Source organism: Hyperolius riggenbachi, chromosome 4 (assembly GCF_040937935.1).
Source record: "Hyperolius riggenbachi isolate aHypRig1 chromosome 4, aHypRig1.pri, whole genome shotgun sequence".
Taxonomy (NCBI): Eukaryota; Metazoa; Chordata; class Amphibia; order Anura; family Hyperoliidae; genus Hyperolius; species Hyperolius riggenbachi.
Window position 1 is genome coordinate 64,238,367 of NC_090649.1, and position 20,168 is coordinate 64,258,534.

The 20,168-nt window shown below is 42.9% G+C and overlaps 1 protein-coding gene across 1 annotated transcript in view; it reads right to left on the bottom strand.

Moving 5' to 3' along the window:
• The window catches only part of LOC137571250 (cytochrome P450 2B11-like), a 55,152-nt gene that overhangs the window by 29,429 nt on the left and 5,555 nt on the right, over positions 1–20,168 (bottom strand). Inside the window, exons 3-4 of the mRNA XM_068280125.1 lie at positions 18,460–18,609; positions 11,228–11,388 (exon numbers count right to left, since the gene is read on the bottom strand). Coding sequence (XP_068136226.1) covers positions 11,228–11,388; positions 18,460–18,609 — 311 coding nt within the window. The remainder of the gene's footprint in view (positions 1–11,227; positions 11,389–18,459; positions 18,610–20,168) is intronic.

Consider the following 20,168-nt stretch of genomic DNA (forward strand, 5'->3'; position numbering starts at 1 on the left):
TCATGACATGCTATCTTGACTTTGCTGACAAAACAGCCATACTTAGAGCTTACAGAGCACTGGATGGCCCGCTTGTTTTCCAAGGAGCTACTATTCGCCTTTTCAATGATTACTCTGCAGAGGTATCCCAAACAGAGACAGGCGTTTAACCCGGCCTGCAAGCAATGCATCAAGATGAAGCTGAAATTCTCCCTGCAATATCCCGCCATATTAACCATCACGGATGACAAGGAGAAACAGCATACTTTTCATGTACCCAAGGAGGCCATACAATTTATTAATTCCTACAAACCATCTACGCCTCCATGTGATCCGGACTGAAACTGCCTTTCAGATAAGTTGAATTATCAAAACTGATGTTGGGGGCACTGCATCATTTTTTTTAATACTACGTGTACAGAGGACTGTTTGCTTTAAAACATTAGATCATCACTCTGTTCTCTTTACAGTCAGGTACATGTGGGTTTGGGCTGGTAAAGGGGATCAGCGCCATCTTGGAGATGAAGTGGAGTGTGAAATGCTTCCAGGGAAGAAGATAAGTCGTTTTGTTTTGTAGTTTGTTTTGTAGTTTGGTTTTTACTAAGTTTCTACAAGGTTTATCATGAGATCCCTGCAGACCTCAAGCAGCTCCAATGTGACATGTTTCGTGACCTTTGTCATGGCTGGCTGGACGTTAAAGAATATACTACAGTTATTAAGGTTGGGGATGTCCGCTGGTTAATTTTTTGAGGGGTTAGGGGAGAGGGAGGGTGTTTTTGGTCTACTCTCGTATATCATGGTTAAATGTTGTATATGGACTCGCAGTCGATACACCTGACCCAGGATAAAATGTCTATAAAATTCACATCCTGGAATGTAAAAAATGCCTTAGGTCACCGGGTAAACACTCACTATTGCTACGACACTTAAAAAAAAAAAAAATACTGAGATTGCATTATTGCAAGAGACTCACCTCTCACAGGAGCAATTTCTATACATGAAGAAATCATGGGTAGGGCAAGTATTTGGTTCGCCAGCGCAGGGGAGGAAATCTGGGGTTCTAATTTTAATCCATAAACTTTCAAGGGGAAATTCTGGAACATAGTACTGATGAGGAGGGCAGATGGGTAAGGATTCCACTGTGGGTCCAAGGCGAGGAATATGATGTAATGAGCGTATATGCACCTACTATAGAAGATAAGCAATTTTTTATGAGTCTCCTCTCCAACACACTATCTGCAAACCCAGTCAGACTAATTCAAGGGGGGGATTTTAACTCATTAATGCATGTAAAAGAAGACAGGTCAGGCATTACTCCACTACGGGCCATAACACAAGTGAAATAAAAAATATTTGCTGATTACATCTCAGGGATAAATTTGGTGGATTCTCGGAGAACCCTTTATCCTGATGACTCTCAATATACTTTCTACTTTCATGATACTTGGTCTCAATTAGATTATTTTTTGATAACCCCATCTATGATGCACCAGATTGAGTCTGTGGAAATACTAGATCTTGTGATCTCTGACCATGCTCCAGTTCAATTATCACTAATCCCTATATTACCAAGAGGAACGGATATCCTATGGAAATTTCTGGCGTATTTATACGAGGATGAGGGGTTCAAAGCAATGCTTCAACAATGGTTCTGGGAGTACACTGAGACTAATTCTGAACATCTACAGAATATTACCTTATACTGGGAGGCAGTCATAATCATATCCTAACATCAGGCACCTGTCAGAATTCTAGCAGTATTTTTATACAGGAAAAGCTGTCATATGTGTGTGTTTTAAGTTTCAATGTTCTATGCAAAATGTCATTGTAAATTATAAAGTTAGAGTACTTTTTTAAAATATTGCTCTAAGACATCTCAGCATATTCCAGGCAGTGAGACTAATTAGATTATTTTAGTTTAGAAGCTAAAGCATTCTTTGTTAGAATCATCTTTCAAATGTCAAGGTTATAGATAAGTGTATTGTGTGAAGACTGAAAAGAAACAAGTTAAAAATTCACATTACTGCAGCAGTCATATATATACATTGTCTCTATTATTACATATAAATATTAAATTATTACATATAAATATTAAAATATCCTAAAGAAAGAAATAATTATTGTTAAAATCTATAATAGAATCTATTACTTTGAATTTCATTTAATGCTGGATTCTGTCAGTGATAGTTAGAGAAAGTAAAACTTTTATAAGATTATTTTAACTTGTAAGCTAGAAGATTGTTTACATGTTACAAGGCCAGCAAGAAAAGATAACATTTATCAGCCAGAGCAAGTCAAAATATGAAAAGTATGAACATTGCAATAGGTTTCAACATTGGTAGCTGATAACATATGCTATGTTTTGGGAAAAGTCCTCATAAAATATAAAACAATATAAGGGGTTTTGCCAATTAGTCAAAAATGATTGAATAGTGACATCTGCCGGTTGAAATTATTAAATATATTTGTTCATAATAGAACATTATTAAGTTTTAATATACAATTATATATTCTATGATTAATTGTTTTAAGAATTATATAATAAGCTTTATATTTTAATGAGTATATTAGAAGCCCTGTATGTTTCAATAAGCCTTAAATTGCTAAAGACTCTTTACAGTGTTACAGTGTCAACCTGACCAATCTTATGTCTGGGAAAGAACAGACACATTCCAAATTAATTAGTAGAAGGACACATTATCAAAAATGCGTTAAAAATGACATTGTTTAATGTTTGAAAGTCCCAATGTCTGGGTCAAATAAGTCAAATCAGCAGAGAAGATGGCTGGTGACATCCATTTTTATTTACTGCGTCAAATATGACCTTTTAATCAAATGTCAAAATGTCAAACACTCCAAATGACGTTAATTCTCACAAGATAAGGTAATTAAGGAGTTTATAAACAAATCTGTTATGGTTATTTTAAATGTCAGCTATTTACAGTATTCAAAACAAAGATAGCGAGCTACACATGAAAGTTTCAGCCAATCAGAACCTGGGATTTAGGGAAATTCCAGATTAGGCAGCCATATTGCATCCAATTGCTATAAAAGTAGGAGCTGAAAGCTCATAGTTTACACTAGCCTACCAATCTCCTGAGAAGACACACGAGGCAGAAGCTACCTTCCCACACGTGGTTCTAGATGCTGAAGAGATGGCAGAGAAGGGGTAATATGCTTAATATTCTGGTGATTTACTTTGTTAATTTTTCAGCATTAAGTTCTGTTAAGATGTTAGCAAGACGTTTTTTTAGAAGATATTTTTTATGCTATAAGGACATATAATCTAGCGTGTATGATTAGACATTAAAGGGACTGGATTAATGGCACAAGCATATACTGTACTCCAATTACAAATTAGAGGCAGCATATGCGGAACCATGGTCTCTTACAGGCCTCCTTCACAGTAAATTCTCTACTCTGCCCGTCCGGGTAAAACGTAGCAAACTAATGTGTGATACGATCGCAACATGGAAGGAAGTATGTAAAAAATTCCATGTCTCTTACTTAATTACGAAATTCACATCTTTCTGGGGCCATCCTGGTTTTCCGGCCAGCCTATCTCATAGGGGATTCCTTGATTGGGAAAAGAAGGGTTTAAGTTGGGGAAATTAATAGATTTAAGAAATAAACGTTTACACACAATCCCTAAGATAAGACAAACATTTTCATTGCCACCTCATCACTTTCTAGATTATGGGCAAATAAGTAGGGACGGTCGGAAATGCCAATTTCCGATTCCACGGTAAATCCGCATTCTGCCATTGCCAATTACCGCTGCCAATTTCCGCATTCCAATGCGGAATTTCCACCGGAAATCGCGGAAATTCCGCCCGACTTTAGCATCAATTTTATCAAAAACTATAAGTTCTTTTTGAAAACTTTTTTTTGCATCTTGTTCAGAAGATTCAGTTTATTAAACCCTGAAAATTTGGTGTTTCTAGGACTTACGGGGGCTTTGCTATTAACCACTAAAGTCGGCAGATTTTTACTGTAATGTAAAATGCAGAAAATAGGCAGATGCAGATTTTCTGCATTTTACATTACAGTAAAAATCCGCCGACTTTAGCAGTTAATAGCAAAGCCCCCCTAAGTCCTAGAAACACCAGATTTTCAGGGTTTATTAAACTGAATCTTGTGAACAAGATGCAAAAACAAATTTTTAAAAAAGACCTTATCGTTTTTGAGAAAATCGATGTTAAAGTCGGGTGGAATTTCCACTATTTTCGGCGGAAATCCGCCTACCGCACTTGTATTACCGATTTCCGCATTCCGATGCGGAAATGCAATTTCCGATCAGAATTTCGGAAATTGCATTTCCACGGAATCCGAATGAGCATCCCTACAAATAAGATCTCATATCCAAAGCAATCTTAAAAACCTCACCCATTTATTACAAATTAATGACATGGATACTTTCCTCTCCCCACATCTTCCTAAGATCTCACTATCCCAACTCAAATCCGGCCTTCAGAGTAGGGATTTACTAATCCAATCAAGGAAAGCGAATTCAGATTTCGAGACTTGGAGTAGGGAATCAGACGATCCAGACATAGGAAACAAAATTCTTGTGGGTCTAGGGGTATCCAGAAAACTTATAGTGGGGAAACATGGAGGGAATCTCACATCCAACTTATACACAGAGAAAAATATGCTTTTGATATAAAATATATAAACCCTCCCTCATACTACAAACCAAATTGTCCTAAATGCCATTTACCCAAGGCCAATCTTCTTCATTGTATATGGTCATGCCCACATATAACAATCTTCTGGAACCAGGTACTAGATTATATCCATCAATTGTGCAAAATAAGGCTTGATCTTGACCCAACTTTGTTGCTATTTAATTATAATGTTCCCAACACAAATTCGAGCACCAAACCCAGACAACCTGCAAGGGGCATTGGCCTTCTTTCACACATGGCCATTATTGCTGCCAGAAAAGTTATTTACAACAAATGGATTTACGCAACAGTGCCTTCTGTATGGAATGTTCGTGAGGAACTGACTTACCTATTTAACTTGGATAAACTGGATGCCCTGATTCATAAGGAAAAATGCACCAAACACTTTTTTAAGACCTGGAAAGCCTTCATCTTATCTACCCATTCCACCGCTGAGAAAGACAAGCTAATGGAGAACTTTAACCCCCCTGGTGGTACAATAAATCCACCAGGGGGGCAGCGCAGCACTTTAAAAAATTTTTTTTTAAAGCATTTAGCTAGCCTAGCGCTAGCTACATGCTTCTCCCCTCCCTTCGCTATCCCTCCCACCCCTCCGATCACCACCGGCGCATTTACCCTGCAGGGAATCCCGTTCTGAACGGGATTCCCTGTATGGGCTTCCCCGTCGCCATGGCGACGATCGCGATGACGTCACTGACGTCATCGACGTCGTGACGTCAGCGGGTGTTCCGATCCACCCCTCGTCGCTGCCTGGCACTGATTGGCCAGGCAGCGCAAGGGGTCTGGGGGGGCCCAGTAGGGCCTGAGCGGCACCCTCCGGCGGCTTACACGGGGTTACCGCTAAGGAGGTTAAGTATACTGGATGGTACTGTACAGCTCAATTAAATGGCTCACGGGGCAGACTTGAGATCACAAATGGTCATTCTTGACCTTTCTTACGAGTCCGTCGCTAAACCAGTTAGTTTGGACTTTGACATTATCAAAAGCACCCATTGTTGTTCTAGAGATGAGAGTATGACCAAGGGGAGGGGGTGGGGGGGGGGTGAATTTTGGGGACTGAGTTGTTTTCGTTCAGGTTGCTATTATTATTGTAAAGCTAACCATGACTTGTCGTGTACCATGTACCACCCTATTGGTTGCAGGAGTTTTACCACTTGCTACTGTCTTGTAATTTTCTTTAAACCAAATAAAATATGTTAAAAAAATGCAATTGCTAGTGATTGCAATTTTGCTATTGGATTTTAGAGGGATTTTTGAATGAATGTGCATTTTTTTGCAGATTCATCCAAGCTTAAAGGGACCTGAGCTGTCCTAAAACAGAAAACGGGACTTCCTTGAGCCCACCATAGCCCGCAAGGTCCCCGGCATCCTCCTGGCCCCCTCTGAGGACCCGCTGGCAGCTCCAGTAATGCGCCGACTTTGGGTGAAGTCGTGTATGCTCACCCCCGCTGCATCCCCATCGTGTCATTAAGCCGGCCGCTGTAAGAGCCCTGCGCATATGTTTTCAGTATGGTTCAGTCTTTAGATAACCGCGCATGTGCAGGACTCTTACTGCGGCCGGGTATGCAGCGGGGGCGAACACATGGGACTTAACCCAAAGTTGGCACATTACCGGAGCCGCCAGCGGGACAGTGGAGGGGGCCAGGAGGATGCCGGGGACCTCATGGGCTACAGTGGGATTGAGGAAGCCCCACGTAAGTCCTGTTTTTTCTGTTTTAGGACACAGCTACAGCTACAATCAACTCACTACACTAGCACTAGCCGATTGTCTGCGATTGGAAAGCTTATCTCAGTTGCTCCGATGCAGGGGCGTTTCAGGCATAGGCATTCCAGGCCACTGCCTGGAGTACCATTGATCCTGGGGGGTGCCATCTCCCTAAATTAAGCCTTACCCTGAACCAAGTCCCGCTCTCCAGCTAAGCCACACTTCAAAAAAATCCAAGCCCCCATGGGTGTTTGTGCCTCTTTCTGTCTGCCTGTGTGTTCAGAGATAGATTAAAGTAAAATGGTGCCCTAGGCAAGCAACGACTTTGGGCCCACCCTTGGCGGCCACCTAGCTTTTTTTGGCAAGATTTGTTAGGGGTTAGCATAAACTGGGCCTCTAGTCTCTCTAGGCCCTAGGCACCTGCCTAAGTTGCCTTGCGGATGATCTGGCTCTGTGTGCCTCCCTCGCCTAGCGCTAGCTACATAATGCCCCCCTCCCTGAGCTATCCCTCCCACCCCTCTGATCGCCGCCGGCGCACTCACCCGTAAAGAAATCCCGTTCTGAACGGGATTCCCTTTAGGGCTTCCCCCGTCGCCACGGCGACGATCGTATAATGTCATCGACGTCGTGACGTCATCCGGCGTTCCGATCCACCCCGCAGCGCTGCCTGGCACTGATTGGCTAGGCTGTGCAGGGGTCTCGGCGGGGGGGGGGGGGGCGTAGTTACGCGGCGGATAGTGCTTGCTGCGTGTTTGAATAAAAAAATTGTGAAAATCAGCCCAGCGGGGCCTGAGCAGCGCCCTCCGGTGGTCATGGAGGAGCTGAGCTCGTCCATACCGCTAAGGAGGTTAAATCACAATATATGCAGTAGGAGGTGCTGGGCACTAGGGTGAGTGGTGAGCAGACAGGCAGAAGCATGAGTGTAACCATCACCCAGGGCCGGGCCGAGGCATAGGCTGGAGAGGCTCCAGCCTCAGGGCGCAGTGTAGGAGGGGGCGCAAAATTCATTCAGCTGCCATTCCTAATTGTGTTTGAAGCAGAAAGAAATAATAAAAGGGGATACATGGCAGTGACTGCAAGCCAGATAACTAGATATTAAGATGTTGGGGAGGTTGTGGGCCCTGTGGCGCCTCTTAGTCTAATAGCAATCAGTGTGTGACGGCTGGGGAGGCAGGCATGGAGGGGCGCACTTTGCTGTCTCAGCCTTGGGCGCTGGAGGACCTTGTTCCAGCTCTGCCACCCCTGCGACCCCTGCCATCGCAGGGGGGCCCAGAGGCTTTGGGGGCCTCTCCTCCTCCCTCTCCCCAACTGCAAGTGCAGCAAATTAGCAAAAAACTTCCCCGTTCGCTCACAAAAAACATCCACGCCACCTTTTCCCACCATGCAGATTAGCAAGTAGCGGGAGTGTCTGTAATTTTTTTCCTGCTTCCAGACACTGCTTCACAGCAGAACACTCTGCTTCCGTTCACCAGCAGGGGCAAACCCAGGGCTTTCAAGGAGGGGATTCCTGAACGGTCTCCCTGAGCCATGCACAATACAGTATAATAATATGGTCAGACATCATGCTGGGTACACATAATGCAATTTCTCATCCAACTGACAGAAGCTGACAATTATTTCCTAAATGACCTATCTGCTTCCGATCGACAACGGGATCGGTCAGGAGCAGTTCAGATACAGATAATAACAGATACAGATAATAATGAGGACAGTCGACATTGTAAATGAAGGGGAAAGTGAAGCATTCAGCCAGCAGGAGCACAGGGCAGTGCTCATACCTGATTCCCCAGAGCTGCTCCGTGCTCTGTACAACAAAGACTCTTCTTCCTTCGCCAACTAAAGAAGTTCGGTATGGCCCATGAACTTCTGAGGTCCTTCTACTCTGCTACAATTGAGTCAGTCCTCTGCTCATCCATCCTGGTCTGGTTCGCTAGCTGCACCGCCAGCGACAGATATAAACCCCAGAGGGTCATCAGCTCAGCGGAGAGGATCATTGGAAAACCCCTCCCCCCTCTAGATCTCATCTACAACACCAGATTGCGTAATAGAGCATTGAAAATTGTGGGCGACCCCTCTCACCCGGGTCACAGTTCTTTCAGTCGACTCAAACTGGGCCGGAGGTTCCGGTCCAACCCTGCCAAGACTACCAGGCGCATGAACACTTTTTTTCCCACAGCCGTTAGACTCTTGAACTCTTCCCATTCCTCTGACCCCCCCACCCTGCTGCCATCTACGGACTTATACCTGACTTCGGCTGCGGCGGCTCTTGCTTACTGCTTTGCCTGGTTGCACTAGAATCACTATCCACTGCTACACACTGTTATTCCTGATATACCTGCAATTGTGCTACTGCAAATACTGTATTACTCCTGTTCTGTTGCATTGCTCGTGTTCTGTTGTACTACTCTGTATCATCTTGTCTGTTTTATTGTATTATGTATTATTACTATCTCTATGCCAATCAATGTGCCAAATCCAATTCCGGGCACGGTCCAACCGTGCTTGGCGAAATAAATTCTGATTCTGATTCTGATTCTGCAGGATACCTGCAGATATTCTGGTGTCTCAACTTCTGCTGTTCCCAGACACTGCACTGGCCCTGGTCTGAGGGAGGATTCTGGGCAGCCGTAATACCCCCCCCCCCCCCCCCCCTGCGTTTGCCTATGACCAGCTCCCGATCAAATGAACCTCATGGGGTTCAGGGACCAAGTGTGCCCCATGCTATCATTTTTGAAGGGGGGCCTTATTAAGTCTAGTTACACCCCTGGGCGGAAGCACAGCACTGGACTGCAGCGGAGAGGTAAGCGCACAGCTTCTGCTGCACTCTACTTTTTTGGAGGGACAGTCCCTCTTTGGGGACCCAATCCCTCTGTTCCTCTTTCATCCTCATTTGTTCCTCTTTCAGGACCCATGTACAGATTCATGTAAATATATGTATTTTTTATACTGAAAATGTTTAATTGACTCTAAACTTTATTTCTATCCTTTAAATTGATGCATGTCTTATTTCCAAATGTTAATATTAAAAAAAATAACCAGGATAGAAAGGACCACTGGGTTTGAATTATAAAACAACATATTTTACTTATGAAATCTTTATGGTATGCATATCTAGGGTTGTGCTAGGGGTGTGGGAGGGGCGTTGCTTGAGTGTCCCCCTTTCTCATCTCAAAAGATTGGGAAGTATGTATATTCTTTAGTGTGTGTGTGTGTTTTGTTTTTTTTTGGTTTTTTTGGGGGGGTGACATAGGACTTCTTGCCTGGAGTGACAAAAAGGCTAGAAACGTCCCTGCCCTGGTGTGAACCAACTCTTAGGTAAGTGCAGCTGGTGCTCATGTCCAGACCTGGCAAACATCTCCTTAGTGACTAGTCAAAAAAGGAGAGGACACAACTTTGGCTTTGCTATTGAAGCAATTGTATTACACACAGTGGGATTGATATTCCACTACAATTGATTCTGGTTTAAACTATCAGCCCTGCCGTAACTTACAAGGCTACGATTCACAAAGCATTACCGCATGCGATAATTCAAAGAACAGTTCACATATAGTGAAATGTCAATTCACTAAAGCTGTTACCGTATGGCAAGCTGGAATTTCCGACCAGTAAGGTACTGTAAATTACCGTCTTGTTCAGTAAATAGCTCAACACACCTCAACACATGTCAGTAACTGTCAATTCACAAAAATATGAACATGTGGTAAAGCCAGGAAAGATGACAGCCGAGAGCCAATAGGAAGAGCCTCTCCCTCTTGCTTCTCACCCCATTTGATCCGGTACACTTGCGGGTGGGACTTCAGAAAGGCAGAGCAGTAAAAGGAGACATTCAAAGATGATTTTCTGCATCACTTTAGATGTGCAGATCTATATAGTGGTACACAGAAGAGTGGCTTCTAGTGGCATCATGTAAGCACATCTAATACAGGTAGTCCCCGGGTTACGAACGCCTGACTTACGAATGACCTGCTGATACGAACGCCCGCCGACCCGCCGCGATGATGTCACGCAGCCCGGGGACTACCTCTAGTACCAACTTCCCTAATGCAGAGTATGCGCAGCAGAAGGCGCAACAAGTCTTACCTGCTTCCAGGGCAGTTCCGGGCCAATCAGCGGCATCCTCTCACCCCTCAATGTTCCTTCCGGCGGCTTCACTAGCATCGCGCAATGAAGAAATCAGAGCCGAGGGGGCTCCTTCTAACTGTGTCAGTATGCGACGCTAATGAAGCCGCCGGAAGGAACATTGAGGGGTGAGAGGACGCCGCTGATTGGCCCGGAACTGCCCTGGAAGCAGGTGAGACTTGTTGCGCCTTCCGCTGCTCATACTTTGCATTAGGGGGCACAGAGGCACAGAGGGGGGCACGAGAAACATGGGGGGGGCACGAGAGACACAGAGGGGGGGGGGCACGAGAAACACAGAGGGGGCCACTGGAAGCACAGGGGACAGAGATAGCACAGCGTCCCGACTTAAGGATGGATTCAGGTTAAGAACGAGCCTACAGTCCCTATCTCGTTCGTTAACCGGGGACTACCTGTACAATGCAGAAAGCCTTTTCCTCGCTAGCTGACACACAAATAGCTGATGCAGAGCAGTCCGCACAGCTTACTGCAGAAACCTACTCCACGTTCCACTACATACCAAACAGGTGAATTGAAGCAACATTTTTGTGTAAATTACCAAACTTCTAGCGCACCTGTGAAAATCTTTGGGAATTTGCAAAAAAGCCTAGAATACTGAGTGCAGTATTTTGCCAACCTGAATTATTTTTTGTTATCAAACAGCCCTTTGTGAATTGTAGCCGAATCTTTTTAAGCGGGATACTGTCTGGCCATCCATCCCATTACAGGTCATACTTACTTTGGTCATGACATTTTCAAAGCCGTTGACACATTCCTTTACTAAACGTATGAACTTCTGTATAGCTGGATCATCGTATCCGTATCTCTGTCCCAGGGCTATGGCTAGAATGATGTTAGCTACTGCAGCATTGATGATGGGTGGATTTTCAAAGGGTTTCCCTGAAAGCAGAAAGTACATTTTTGCACAAAGTTACTGTCAAAGGGAAGTTCTGCTTTAGTTATAAAACCATTCATCATCAATACAGTGATGTGATGAAATCTTTTTATAACATAATCTTACTAAATATTATCCTTACATTACAGTATGCAGCCAGCTAAGAATCTTTCATATCCGATAGTAAGCTAAAATGTCATTCCCGTGTAGCCATGACAACAACAGTATTCTGTTTGGAGTACAAACTGTTATCATTATTTATATAGCGTTGACATCTTCCACATCACTGTACAGAGTATATTGGGTAGCAGGAAAAAAGGGCGCCGGCTGAGGGTGGACGAAAAGGGCGCCGCCATAGACTTTAAAGAGACTCTGTAACATTAAAAAGATCCCCTGGGGGGTACTCACCTCGGGTGGGGGAAGCCTCCGGATCCTAATGAGGCTTCCCACGCCGTCCTCTGTCCCACGGGGGTCTCGCCGCAGCCCTCCGAACAGCCGGCGACTGTGCCGACTGTCAGTTCAATATTTACCTTTGCTGGCTCCAGCGGGGGCGCTGTGGCGGCTTTTCGTTCCGAACTACACGGAAATACCCGATCTCATTCGGGTCCGCTCTACTGCGCAGGTGCAGGAAACTTGCGCCTGCGCAGTAGAGCAGACCCGACGGCGATCGGGTATTTCCGTGTAGTTCGGAGCCGACAGCCGTCAGAGCGCCTGCGCAGGAGCCAGGAAGGTAAATATTGACGTCACCACTGCCCGGACTCCACGGAGGGCTGCAGCGAGACCCCTGACGGATGGAGGACGGCGTGGGAAGCCTCATTAGGATCCGGAGGCTTCCCCCACCCGAGGTGAGTACCCCCAGGGGATCTTTTCATGTTACAGTTCCTCTTTAATGCAATTATCGTTAATATGGCGAAAAAAGTAGAAAAAAGGGCGCCGCAAAAAACGTAGTTAATAACATTACAACATTATAGTTTTTGAGGTAGTTATCGTTTTAGAAGTTTACAACGGTATAGTTTTTGTCATATTATTTGGATTATAAGTACAGATTTTAAGTTTTCAAAGCTATTATTATTAATACTGTATATGTAAAAGTGTTTCTGCAGTGGGAGTGGTTAGGGTTAGGCACCACCAGGGGGAGTGGTTAGGGTTAGGCACCACCTAGGCGGCGGTTAGTTTTAGGCAACACAGGGGGTAGTGGTTAGGGTTAGGAACCTCCAGGGGGGTGGTTAGGGTTAGGCACCACCGGGGGGGTTAGGGTTAGGTACTACCGGGGGGTGGTTAGGGTTAGGCGCCGCTAGGGGAGTGGTTAGTTTTAGGCACCACCAGGGGAGAGTTCTGTGTGAGGGTAGGGTTGGGTTAACCAGTATTGAAGAAAAACGTAACAACATTTAATGTTAATATTTATTTGTTATCATTTCTCATTTGTTTATGCAACAGTAATTATCATTAATAAAGCTTGACAACAATGGTTCTCATTAGCAAATTTCATTAATACCTGGCACCAAATTCGTTAATAAGTCGGGCCCTTTTTTCATGGTGCCCTTTTTTCATGCATGCGTATATTGTCTTGTCACTTAAAGGGAATCTGAAGTGAAAATAAACTTATGATATAATGATTTGTATATGTAGTACATCTAAGAAATAAAACATTAGCAGCAGAGATATGAGTCTATAATTGTTTCCAATACAGGAAGGGTTAAGAAACTCTAGTTGTTATCAATGCAAAAGAGCAACTGATCTCTCCGACTTTCAACATCGCAGACAGCTCTTTCTTCTGAAGCGTATTATCTCAAGTGTCTGTCACTGCATTTTCTTTTTTTCTACAGAGTAATGTTCAAAAGTTTACCAGCCTGCTCTGTGAAATCATTTAGAATGCGGAGTGTAATGTGGAAACTGCAATTATTAGAGAATGATGCAATGTTATAAAAAAAGATATAAATGAAAATAAAAATATGAAACTATTTTCTTTGCTACTAATATTCTACTAATTATCCGTACTACACGTACAGTTCATAATATCCTTTTTTTTTTTTTTTTTTTTAGATCAGCTCACAATCTAATCCCTACCATTGTCATGTATCTATATACAGTGGGATGCGAAAGTTTGGGCAACCTTGTTAATCATCATAATTTTCCTGTAGATATCGTTGGTGGTTACGGTAAAAAATGTCAGTTAAATATGTTACATAGGAGACACACAAAGCACGCAGTGATATTTGAGAAGTGAAATGACGTTTATTGGATTTACAGAAAGTGTGCAATAATTGTTTAAACAAAATTAGGCAGGTGCATAATTTTGGGCACCACAAAAAAAAGTGAAATCAATATTTAGTAGATTCTCCTTTTGCAGACATTACAGCTGCTAAATGCTTCCTGTAGGTATCAATGAGATTCTGGATTCGGGTTGAAGGTATTTTGGACCATTCCTCTTTACAAAACATCTCTAGTTCATTCAGGTTTGATGGCTTCTGAGCATGGACAGCTCTCTTTAACTCACACCACAGATTTTCAATTATATTCAGGTCTGGGGACTGAGATAGCCATTCCAGAATGTTGTACTTGTTCCTCTGCACGAATGCCTTAGTGGATTTTGAGCAGTGTTTAGGGTCGTTGTCTTGTTGAAAGTTCCAGCCCCGACGCAGCTTCAGCTTTGTCACTGAATCCCGGACATTGGTCTCCAGAATCTGCTGATACTGAGTGGAATCCATGCGTCCTTCAACTTTGACAAGCTTCCCAGTCCCTGCACTGACCACACAGCCCCACAGCATGATGGATCCACCACCATATTTTACTGTAAGTAGCAGGTGTTTTTCTTGGAATGCTGTGTTCTTTTTCCTCCATGCATAATGCCCCTTGTTATGCCCAAATAACTCGGTTTTAGTTTCACCAGTCCACAGCACCTTATTCCAAAATGAAGCTGGCTTGTCCAAATGTGTTTTAGCATACCTCAAGCGGCTCTGTTTGTGCTGTGGGCGGAGAAAAGGCTTCCTCTGCATCACTCTCACATACAGCATCTCCTTGTGTCAAGTGCGCCGAATGGTTGAACGATGCACAGTGACTCCATCTGCAGCAAGATGATGTAGGTCTTTGGTGCTTGTCTTTGGGTTGACTCTGACTGTTCTCACCATTCGTCGCTTGTGTCTATCCAAGATTTTTCTTGGTCTGCCACTTCGAGCCTTAACTTGAACTAAGCCTGTGGTCTTCCATTATGTTCCTAACTGTGGAAACAGACAGCTGAAATCTCTGAGACAGCTTTCTGTAGCCTTCCCCTAAACCATGATGGTGAACAATCTTTGTCTTCAGGTCATTTGAGAGTTGTTTTAAGACCCCCATGTTGCTACACTTCAGAGAAAATTAAAATAGGAGGGAAACTTGCAATTGATCCCCTTAAATACTCTTACTCATAATTGGATTCACTGTATGTAGGTGAGGGGTCACTGAGCTTACCAAGCCAATTTGTGTTCCAAAAATTAGTTCTAGTTATTAGTTTGGAATCAATAAAATGTATTTACCTGCCTAATTTTATTGCACATTTTCTGTAAATCCAATAAACTTAATTTCACTTCTCAAATATCACTGTGTCTCCTTTATGACATTTTTTATTGTAACAACCAACAATTTATAGAGGTAAATCATGACAGTTAACAAGGTTGCCCAAACCTTCGCATCCCACTGTATGTATCGTGATTGGGGAGGGGGGGTGGGGGGTAAGAGACATGGGGAGAATATACTAACTCCATGCAGATAGTGCCCTGGCTGGGATCTGAACTGAGAATCCTATGCTGCAAGGCGAGAGTGCTAACCACTATGCCACTGTGATGTCCAGACTGTTCAGAAACTCTGACCATCGTTTTTTTTTTAACACCTGCACTAATGTGAATATCAGCAGCAAATGTTGACCCTCCAATCTGCCAGTTTGTGTTAGGTGTAGCTAAACTCACAAAGATCTAAGTGCCGTTCCTGCCGCTTTATCAGTTTGGCTACAGTGTAGCTCATTGCCGTTCTGTGAGCTGCCACGCCTACTGATATATGAGTTAAAGGACCACTACAGGTAAAAAATAAAAAAAAGTAAGCAGGTAAAATATGACAGAACCGACTGGTTTTGGACCAGTCTATCTCCTCGAGGGTGATTTGTTTACGGCAGTTGCTAAGTCTAACTGCCAAAATAGTTAGCAGGGAGGCTGGCTGGTAGCTTACTTTTTTGGTAGTCAGACTTAGCAACTGGTGCTCAGGAAATGCTTTTGAAAGCAAAGAAAACCCTGAAAATCCCCCATGAGGAGAAGGACTAGTCCAAAACCTATCGTTTTTTTTCCGATTTTAAACACTCACTTTTTTTACTACTGAAAAATTAATCTCACTGCCATCCCTGCTGCTTATTACTGTTTTGTGCATTCATTGCTCAAATTACTCAGATAATAGCTGAGTGCCCACATCCAAACTAACAACACCCCCCCCCCCCCCCCCAAAAAAAAAATGCACCATGGATGCACTTTCCATTGCAGTCTGTTGTACTGACTAAGTGCACCTGTTGCGCCAAAATTCAGCTTTACAGTCACAGGTGTCCAATTACATAGGGACATGTTTAGTTTACCAGTTATGTAGTTATTGAAGTCGCTTTAGGTATGCTTTAACTTAAAAAAAAGTGCTGCTCTCCATAAAATGGCAAATTATAGTAAATTGTTTTCTCACCTTTTAATCTAGTGTAAGCAAGCCCTTAAAATCCTACATTCTACAACTTAATCACCCAGGATGAACACTCTGCTTTTAGTAATGAGCACCACAAGTTGGGCAAGCACCATCAACCAAAATTACCTCTATAAGGGAAATACGGGAGTGTGCAGAAAGGAACTTATATAGAAATCATACACAAATCAAAGGACAGAGGTTCCCTCAAAAAACCGCACCACTCCAAAGATACCATTACAAAATCATCTTTATTCACAAAACAAAATTAAAAACACATGGCCTCCATCCGTTGGCTTATGGATGGAGGCCATGTCCCACATCTCCCTTCTATACTGATCTTTAGATAAGCACCTGTTCTCCTGCCAATGATTCTTACACTATCCTATGCACCCACTTGCACTTTTATATGTGCTTTTGCACATCCTATCTTTCCCTTTAATGGGACTTCTATATACAGTATGAATTGGTTTCACCAGTTTGCCTATTTGCACAATATATTTATGCACTTTATCACACAGGTACTGGTTCTACCTCCTATTTACCATCCTTGTTGATGGGGCTGTGTGGTTCCCCTTTTTGTTCCACACAGCCATCTGTTTATTTATTACATTATATTATAATTGAGAGCCTGTGGTTTGGGAACTTGCCCATTTGGCCTGATATTTATTGTTATTTATGAGTGTATTCTGTTATAAGTACCATATCACGGCCCTTGTTACTTGTTTTTAACTGTTTTTAATTTTGTTTTGTGGATAAAGATGATTTTGTAATGGTATTTTTGGAGTGGTGCGGTTTTTTGAGGGAACCTCTGTCCTTTGATTTGTATACACTCTGCTTTTAGATCTATGGTAGGCATAGCACCAAATGTAATATTAATATCTCTAAGGATAATATGTTGGCGCTTTATAAATCAATAATAATAATCATCAATAATATTTAGGTGTGCATGAAAAAAGGGCGCAGTGAAAAAAGAGGAGTAAGAAAAAAGGGCACAGGACGGGGGTGGACGAAAAGGGCGCCGCCATAGACTTTAATGCGCTTATCATTAATACGGTGAAAAAAGCAAAAAAAAGGGCGCCGCAAAAAATATCGTAGACAACATTGGAACATTATAGTTTTTGGAGTAGTTATCGTTTTAGAAGCTTGCAACGTTATAGTTTTTGTCATATTATTTCGTTTATATGTACAGATTTTACGTTTTCAAAGGTATTATCATTTTTATGTGTAAAATGGTGTTTCTGCAGAGGGAGTGGTTAGGGTTAGGCACAACGAGGGGGAGTAGTTAGGGTTAGGCACCACCCGGGTGGCAGTTAGTTTTAGGCAACACCCGGGGGGTGGTTAGGGTTAGGTGGTTAGGATTAGGTATCACCTTAGGGGGTTAGGGTTAGGCACCACCTGGGGGGTGGTTAGGATTAGGCGCCACCAGGGGAGTTTTTAGTTTTAGGCACCACCAGGGGAGGGTTCTGTGTGAGGGTAGGGTTGGGTTAAGCTGTATTGTTGAATTATGTAGCAATATTTAACATTAATATCTTTTGGTTATTATTTATCGTCTGTTTTTACAATGGTATTTGTTGATAACCAAGCTTGACAACGATTTTATTTTTATCAGATTTCGTTAACAACTGGTGCCATTTTCGTTATCAAGTCGGGCCCTTTTTTCACTGCGCCCTTTTTTCATGCACATGAAAATAGGGGCCCGGCTGGATAAAGAAATAGCGTGGGTGGATGACGAAATCTGATAATGATAGACATCATTGTCAAACTTGGTTAACAATAAAAACTGTTGTAAAAACAGCCGGGAAATAATAACGAAAAGATATTAATGGTAAAAATCATTCCGTAATTCAACAATACAACTTAACCCAACCCTATCTTCACACAGAACTCTCCCCTGGTGCCGCCTAACCCTAACCACCCCCCCCGGTGGTACCTAACCCTAACCACTCCCCCTGGTGGTGCCTAACCCTAACCACACCCTCTGCAGAAACACGCTTTTACACATAGAAACCATAAAACTAACCCCCTCCCGGGGATGCCTGACCGTAATCATTCCCCCTGGTGGTGCCTAACCCTAAACACTCCCTCTGCAGAAACACCCATTTACACATAGAAACCATAATATCTTGGAAAATGTAAAGTCTGTACATACAAACAAAATAATATGACAAAAACTTGAACGTTGCAAGCTTCTAAAATGATAAAATACTTCAAAAACTTCAATGTTCTAATGTTAACGATATTTATCGTGATGCCCTTTTTTCTGCTTTTTTCGAAATATTAACAATAATTGCATTAGAGTCTCTAGCGGCCCCTTTTTGTCCACCCTCAGCTGGTGCCCTTTTTTCCTGCTACCATATTTAGGAAAAGAAAAAACACAAAAACCAACTCACCTTTAAAGGATGCAAATTTTTGTATTAAACATTCAGCCTCTGCAGTAATTCTGCTCTCTATAGACTTCTTTCCCATCCCCAATTCCCGTAATGTGGAATTAGTGAACTTTCTCATCATCTTCCAGTCGTCCCTGTTAGATAAGGCAATACCTACCAAGAAAAAGATAGTTACAACTGCTGTAATTTAGCTAATTTTCCTCAGATTTGTCTATTTTGGCATGATGCATCACGGGAAGCCACTTAAAGCTGAATTATTGCAAATACCTCCTGTTTCAAGAAGGTATAATTAAGTCAGGGAAAAATTTAAGCCAAGGCCACATAGGCTATGGCCTAGGGCACCACAGGATCAAAGGCGGGTGGGCAGCAATCTATATTAGGGTTTGCGAAGGGTCTGGCATCTTATACTAGAGGAAAGGGGGAGAGGGGTTATCAGAGTATCTAAACTGGAGGGGGGGGGAAAGAGTTATCTGGCTACCTATACTGGAGGTGGGAGAGAGGGGTCATCTGGCTACCTATGCTGAAGGAGGGCGGCTTCTGGCAGTGGCCTTGGTCAATAAAGAGTCCAAATCCGGCCCTGAATGAGGTAAGAGGGCTTTTTAGTCTCTTTTAGACCTCTGTACTCTCCTGGTGGTTCTGGGACACCATGAGCTATTTGGGTCAGACAATAACTGGAAAGCAGTTCTCAAAGGCTCATAAGAATCCAGCCCTGGTATTTAAAGAGAATCTGTATTGTTAAAATCGCACAAAAGTAAACATACCAGTGCGTTAGGGGACATCTCCTATTACCCTCTGTCACGATTTCGCTGCTCCCCACCGCATTAAAAGTGGTTAAAAACAGTTTTAAAAAGTTTGTTTATAAACAAACAAAATGGCCACCAAAACAGGAAGTAGGTTGATGTACAGTATGTCCACACATAGAAAATACATCCATACACAAGCAGGCTGTATACACCCTTCCTTTTGAATCTCAAGAGATCATTTGTGTGTTTCTTTCCCCCTGCATCTCTCATGCACTGAAGTTTCAGGCTGCTCTTTTCTTTCTGCAAACAGCTTTGCCCTTGTCTGTAATTCTTCAGTATGTGAAAGCCCAGCCAGCTCAGAGGACGATTTATTCAGCTTGTAAAAGATAAGAGAGCAGAGAGAAGCTGCATTAATCTAAATAACACACAGGCAGTGTGCAGAGAGGGTCCTGAAAGGGGGAGTGCATAGCAGAACCACAACACTGAAGAACTTGGCAGCCTTCCAGACACAGGCCGACAAGTCTGACAAGAGAGAGATACGTTGATTTATTACAGAGATTGTGATAGTAGAAAGTGCTGCAGTAAGCCAGAACACATTAGAATAGCTTTTGGAACTTGTAGGATGATAAAAAACAGGATGCAATTTTCGTTACGGAGTCTCTTTAAGTCAAAAAGAAGAAATAACTGGGTCTGTACCTAGACTTTAGCAATAATAGCAAATTTTATTGACGTACCATGGCCTAAAATCACACAACATTTCGGCCAGGAGAGCCTTTGCTAAGATATCAAACTTGTGAGTTTCAATATATAACAATCAGCATACCATACATGTACCTCCTCTTTTTGGTCACCAAGGCGATATGCGTACTAACCTTTCAGATCCTAATATACATGATTATTCTTTTCTGGCTGATTTTTGGCTTTAAACCCCTGAACTCAACTAGCCACTTTCCTGAAGTGCCTGAAATA